The following is a 6,942-nucleotide window of genomic DNA, read 5'->3' as shown; positions in this document are numbered from 1 at the left end:
TTCTATGGCGTGTTTGCTCAAATGCTCTGCCAACAAGGGAGAATCTGAAGAAACGAAAAATTTTAGACGACGCACGTTGCAATGCCTGCCAAACGGAGCAAGAATCCATACTTCATGCGTTATAGGAGTGCAAGAAGCTCAGTCACGTGTGGACCCCCTGTTTCAACTGGGTCTGAATAGAGCATCCCCATATTCGTGACATGCAAGACTTGATTAATATGCTTGGACAGCAGGTTCAGAGGTTGGAGTTGTTCGAAGTGGTGGCATGGTTCATATGGAGTCACAAGAATAGATTGAGATTAAACAAGAAGGGTTTGCCAAGTGAAAATTTTTTCGAAGCTGCAAAAACTTACCTCTCGAACTATCAAGCTAAACGTTCGATGTCCAGAATGAAGCAACCTAAGGAAAACACAAAATGGCAACCCCCAATGGAAGGAATTTATAAGACGAACTATGATGGGGCTGTTTTTATCGAGTCAGGGGAAGCGGGGATTGGAGTTATTGTAAGAGATGCAAGGGGGGAGGTGATCACTACCTTAGCTGAAAAAATATTATACCCGGGTTCAGTGGAAGTGTTGGAGGCTTTAGCTGCACGAAGAGCAACAAAATTTGCTGTGGAGTTGGGATTATCTTCCTCAATACTAGAAGGCGACTCTGAGGTGGTTTACAGGGCGTTGCAAGCTTCAAATTGGCGTCACTCATCCATTGGTGAAATTCTAAAAGACACAGTGTCTATGGTAGGTTCACTTAGAACCTTTTCTTTTTCTCACACTAGGCGGCAGGGCAATAACGCAGCTCATGCTTTGGCCAAGAGAGCAATTGTTTCTTTTCCTTTATTAGTCTGGATGGAGCATGTTTCACCAAACGTTAGTCCATTTGTAATTTCTAATTTGTCATTTGATGAATAAGATCGCCCAAACGGGATTCTAAAAAAAAAAAAAATTATTAGTTTTCAGGAATTTTTTAATTTAAGAAATTAAAAAAAAAAAAAAAAAAAAAAAAAAAGGAGTAAAACTAAGTCGTTTATGGACCCACCAACAGAAATGGATTGAAACACTATATTTTTTTTTGATAAATTTTGAAACACTATATTGAACCCAAGTCAATGTTAGAGGATTTAAATTGTAGAAAAAAGTTACCAGACTCATTTAAAATTTGACCAAGGTTAGAGGCTATGATTTGTAATTTAGCTAAAATATTGTTATGATTTGTATAGGTAGGAATTGAATTTCAAATTTATCATCAAATTAAGACACAAATTAGTTTTTAGTATAGGTGGGGATTGAACCTCAAAGACTTTACCAGTTAAGTTAACTGGAACCCATAGTATGTTAAAGCCTTGACCTAATGAAATAGATCAGTTATTATGGAGCAATGATAGATTTCAAAAAAAAATTTCAAGTCTATTTGTATCTATAAATATACTTTTCGGTAAAAATTAATATTAAATGAGACAAAACCCATTTCTCAAATTTTTTATCCCATTTCTACTTCTTTTTTTATTGAAAGCAAGCAATAGTGCCTTGACTAATAAAAAATATCTTCTTAATTTTTCAATTTCTTTTAAATTGATATGATTTTTTTTCAAAGAATATTCAAATAAAATGAATTATTATTGGTCTTTTAGATTATCTAGATATTTATAAAACTTTTTTCCCTAATATAACTAAAGGAGCATTAATAAATAAAAATTTTGAGAAACAGGTGGATTAATAACTTAATTAATAATCTTAAACATTTTTAACTTTTATCTAAAATATTCATTGTTTTGATACTATGTAACATTTTATCTTGCAAAACAAGTTTCTATCAATCAAACGGGCAAAAAATCCCATAAAAAGGGCAAAAGATAAATATATCTTGGAATTTTTGTATTTTTCAAGAACAAGCATAGTTTAAGATCTCTCTCTCTCGACCAAAAAAAAAAAAAAAACATAGTTTAAGATCCTTAAATGAGGGCAATTTAACCATATCTTTTAAATATGATAGCATATTTACAAAAAAAAAAAAAAAAAAAAAAAAAAAAAAAATTATTACTACTAAAATATCACTTGAACAAATTGTTATAATTAATTAGTATCCTAGTATCCTAGAAGTTTTGAATTTTTTGATGGATCATTAATAAAGAGATGCAAAAATATAGAAGATAGGCATATTATTATTATTATAGACATTTATATAAGATAATTATTAGAGTTTTATTTTTTTTTATATACCATACTTTAGGATCTATACTTTTGGTTGGGAGATGTTTTTGGAAATTAGTTCTAACTCTAGGTCCTATTAATCAACGATATTTGCAACGAGTAATTGGAAGCCTCTGTGGTAAGATTGGCATTAAATTTAATTTAAATCATATTCTATTTTATCATGAAGTATTAAATCTGCTTCTTTTGAAAGCAAGCAACAGTGCCTTGACTAATAAAATGTCTTTTTCATTTTTCAATTTCTTTAAATTGATATTTTTTTAAATGAATTATTATTGGTCTTTTAAATTATCTAGATATTGATAATACTGATATATATATTTATAAAACTTTTTATCCTAATATAACTCAAGGCGTAGTATTAATATTTTCTTTTTATAGATAGAAATAGTTGCATTGATAACTCTTTTTTTTTTTTTTTTTAGAAGAAGTTGCATTAATAACTTAATAATTAATAGCTTAAAGGTTTTAGATATATTCATTGTTTCAATACTAAGTAACATTTTATCTTGCAAAACAATTTTCTATCAAACAAATGGGCAAAAAATAAATAAATAAATTCAAAACACACCCTCTAAGTTTCTTCTAAATTCATTTAAGTTTTTTAACTTTGATTTCATTCATTTCAGTACTCTAAGTTTCAGATTTATTCAATTAAGGCCTTTTTGTCAACTTATGTTAAAAAATTTTGAAAAAAATATCTAGAAAATACTTTTTCAATCATTAATTGAATTTTTTAATTTAAAAAAATTGAAGAAAAATTTAAAAAATTATAAAATTAACCGCAATATATAACAAAATTTGATGGAAAATCCTTTATTAAATAAACTCGAAAGTTAGAAGATTGAAATGAATTTTGCATTTTAGCCAAATAAATATATCTTAGAATTTTTGTATTTTTCATGATTTTTTGGGAACAAATATAGTTTAAGATCCTTATATGAGAGCAATCTAATGATTTCTTTTGAAGAAAAACAAAATAAATTTAGTTACAAAACTGGTTGTAACCTTAGGTTACAACATTACTCAATATCTTTTTATTAGAGATGAATTTTGACAAATGCACTATTGGATTACATATTCTTCTTATATCCTCCACGCTTGCAAAATTTCTAGAAAATTAAAGATCAATAGTTATGTCATCAATAAATTGTTTAAATTGCAAGTTTTTGTACTTTAAAATTATGCATAAAATATAAACTTATATATCATATAAAAAATAATAACCTATTAACATAAAATTTGACATGTGTATTAAGAGCGTAAAGAACATACAATTCAACAATTAGATCTTCAAAATATGCAGTAATACTTATTTTATTGAATAAGGTTGTAGTCTTAGTTTATAACAAATTTTGTAACTAAGTTTTGTCATTTAAAACATTATAGCATATTGAAGTGATTTTTTTTTTTTTTAAATATTTAGATTGTCGTGGGGAGTGGGGGAAGTGGAGTTTAAACAACCAATATTAAATATTGGTGTCACTAGTATCCTAGAAGTTCTAAGTCTTTTCAAGAACCACTAGTAAAGAGTATGGAGAAAATGAAAGAGAGGCAGCAAATTATAGCCATTTTATATAAGAGAATTATTAAATTTTTTAAGGTTTGGATCTATACTTTTGAGAGGTATTATTGGAAAGGACAAAATTTAGTTACAAAATTGGTTGTAACTTAAGGTTACAAACTCACTTGATAAAATAAATATTACAACATATTTTGAAAATCTAACTATTGAATTGCGTGTTCTTTACACTCTTAATATACATCTTAAATTTTGTGTCAATCGGATATTATTTACTATATGATCTATAAATTTATATTTTGTTTATAATTTTAAATTACAAAAACTTGAAATTTCAAAAAATTTATTTATAACCTAGCTATTAATCTTTAATTTTCTTGAAATTTTGCAAGTATAAAGAATATAAGAAGAAGATATAATCTAATGGTGAATTTGTCAAAATTCACCTCCAATAAAAAGATATTAAGTAAGTTCACTAATTTTGTACCTAAATTTTGTTCTTTTGGAAATTAGTTCTCGCTCTAGGTCCTACAGAAGCCTCTATGTGGTAAGATTGGTATTAAATTTATTTTAAATCATATACTACTCTATCATGAAGTATTAAATTTGGATACTGACATCTACTTTATTTGTTTGGTTAAAGGGATATATATAGTTCCTCCGAAAAAAGAAAGAGGGAGGGGGGGGGGGGGGGGAGGGGGGGGGGATATGTATATATATATATATATAGTGGATTGAGCCATTATACTACCTTTGTCATGTGTTGGTCCTCAAGCTCATTTGTAGCTAGTACGTGTCTTATTTTGACATGTTGGAAGTTATATAGACTTTTTTTTTTTTTTTTGGGTAATCAAGTCTGAAATTTATGCCAAGATCTTTTATAGCTAGTCTTGTTTAAAGCTATAGATTTTTGTTTTAATTTTCATTTAAAACAAATTAATGGTTTTTTTTTTTAAATTCTTTAGAATATTTAAAGTGTGTTTGAGAATAAATTACTTTCAGTAGCTTATTTATATAGTTTTATAATAAGATATAATTTTTTTGCAACTTTTATGTTATAAAACTAAAATTTAAATCATTTGCAAAAAAAAAAAAAAAAAAAAAAAAAAAAAGAGTTGAGAAAATAAAAATGCTAAACTTTTTTAAGCAATACCTAAAGGACAAAGTTTGGCAACAAACTTTGTTGTAGCTAGCCTAAGAATACAACTTCATTCAACATCTTTTTATGGGATGTAAATTTTCACAAATCCATTATTGGATTATATTTTCTTTTATATCCTTCAAGTTTACAAATTTCCAAAAGATCAAATAATTATACCTATGTCATCAATCAAATATTTAAATTTTAAATTTTTATAGTTTAAAATTATACATAAAAATTAAGTTAATTGATTGAAAAATAAATAAGATTTGATTGGCACGAAATTTTAAATGTGTGTTCAAAACTTAAAAAACATTCAATTTGACGGTTAAATTTTCAAAATATGTAGTCAAATTAACTTTTGAATGGGAGTTGTATTTTTAGACTATAGTCAAGTCTATAGCCAAACTTTTTCCATACTCAAATGCACACTTAAAGGGTTTTTTTCCCCGTTTTATATTCTTATATTTGATTAATTTGAGATGGCATAGGGTTTTGTAGCAATAATTCAATTTGAAATAATCTAATTTTTGTTTGTTTGTGATATTAATTATTATTTCATTGTATCTTATTTTGAGTAATTTATATATTCTATAAGTTCATCATTAAAACAGTCAATCAGAGTTTCAATTAATTAGTTGAATATATGAAGTTATAATTTTAACCATTTATTAATTTTCTTTTGATTGAAACAAAATATACATAAGTAATTATAATTGTGGGGGCCAAAGAATCCATATTTATATATACACATTGGGCCAAAGGCCCAGTTCGAGGACACTAAGCACTTCCAGAAGGGTCTAGGCCAATGGAGAAGAAATAGAATTCGACCAGAACCACCCAAGGGGAAAAAAAAGGAAGAATCCCTCCTCGGCTGGGCAAGGCCGAGGACAGAGGACATAGTCTACCAACAGGAGCGACAATCTGAACTATTCCAGGGAAGAGGATAAGTATTAAGAAGGGATAGGACAAAGGAAAGATATAAAATATCTAAGATAAAGCTGCTGTCACGACATTGAATGCTCTGCAGCTGATTGAACCATGCTTTTCAACCTTATAGATACCCCCAAAGACTTTAGGGAGGAGCTGATGGGACAAGTATTAGGGTTACTAACCAAATCCACACATGGAAGGTGGAAAGAAGGGAGAAAGGAGAGTATAAAATAGAGGAGAGACCCTGATAAGGGGGGAGCTCTAAAAAAAAGATGTATGAGAGCTAAAAAACAAAAAGCATTTAAGAATCAACGTCCTCGGCCAAATCCAAGAGCATTTTTCCTTAACATGCTTCAGTTACCTTTCTCATCTTTGTACTAAAATATGTTCTCCTATTACATGATTCTTGCTAGCTCAGTTTCCCAACCCATTCTCTACTTATTTATTGTTTTGGGCTGTTTTGGGCTTAAGTCCATACCTCCATTGGGCTAACACCCAAAATTTGGTCCTTACAATAATATTTCAAGAATATAACATAGTGGTACTTCTCCTTCCTATCCCACAATATTTAATAATTTTATAATAAATATTTTAGCTTTTAGTTACGTGTAAGAATAAATAAATAAAATCCCGTTATCGGTGTTATCTAGTAATTACAACTTATCATGTGTTTGATTTTTTTTTTAATTATAAATAATTTGATAGTTGAACTACAAAACTTTTGACGTATCTAATTTTTATTCCTCCATTCTAGTGAAAGTTTATAATAACTCTTTATAAACTATAGATTCAGGGATTGAGCCAGGACTTGGAGTTAGGGAGGGCGGCTTTGCTACTCACTGCGTGCAGTAGCTCCGGCCTTTGATTCTAATCCTTAACCACTAAAGATTTTTGTTTAAAACTTTTTAAAGAGCTAGGTTGCTTGTTTTGGGTAAATTATATTGATTGATTGGGCTTAATATTTTTTAGCTTTATTATCTGTAATTTTTGTTGTTGGGCTAATTGTTTTGGACTTGTATATTTTGTTTTATATTTAATCTATTAATTTTTTTATGGCCCTTAAAAGGTGGAAAATGCTAAAACTATAAATTGATGGTATTGTTAAGGGGGGACAAAGTATAATTTTATTGAACAAAATT

At 28.3% G+C, this 6,942-nt stretch overlaps 1 protein-coding gene across 1 annotated transcript; it reads left to right on the top strand.

Annotated features, from left to right (window-relative positions):
- The first annotated feature begins 200 nt into the window (after positions 1-200).
- On the top strand, positions 201-908 carry LOC126700926 (uncharacterized). The gene has a single exon (XM_050399090.1). The coding sequence runs from the start codon at positions 201-203 to the stop codon at positions 906-908; it is 708 nt and encodes a 235-aa protein (XP_050255047.1).
- Positions 909-6,942: the final 6,034 nt, after the last annotated feature.

The sequence above is a fragment of the Quercus robur genome, chromosome 9 (assembly GCF_932294415.1).
Source record: "Quercus robur chromosome 9, dhQueRobu3.1, whole genome shotgun sequence".
Taxonomy (NCBI): domain Eukaryota; kingdom Viridiplantae; phylum Streptophyta; class Magnoliopsida; order Fagales; family Fagaceae; genus Quercus; species Quercus robur.
The sequence above is the reverse complement of the archived record's forward strand: the minus strand, read 5'-3'. Positions and strand labels throughout refer to the sequence as shown.

Coding starts and splice junctions, on each gene's coding strand:
- LOC126700926 (XM_050399090.1), top strand. CDS start 201: ATGCAAGACTTGATTAATATGCTTGGACAGCAGGTTCAGAGGTTGGAG.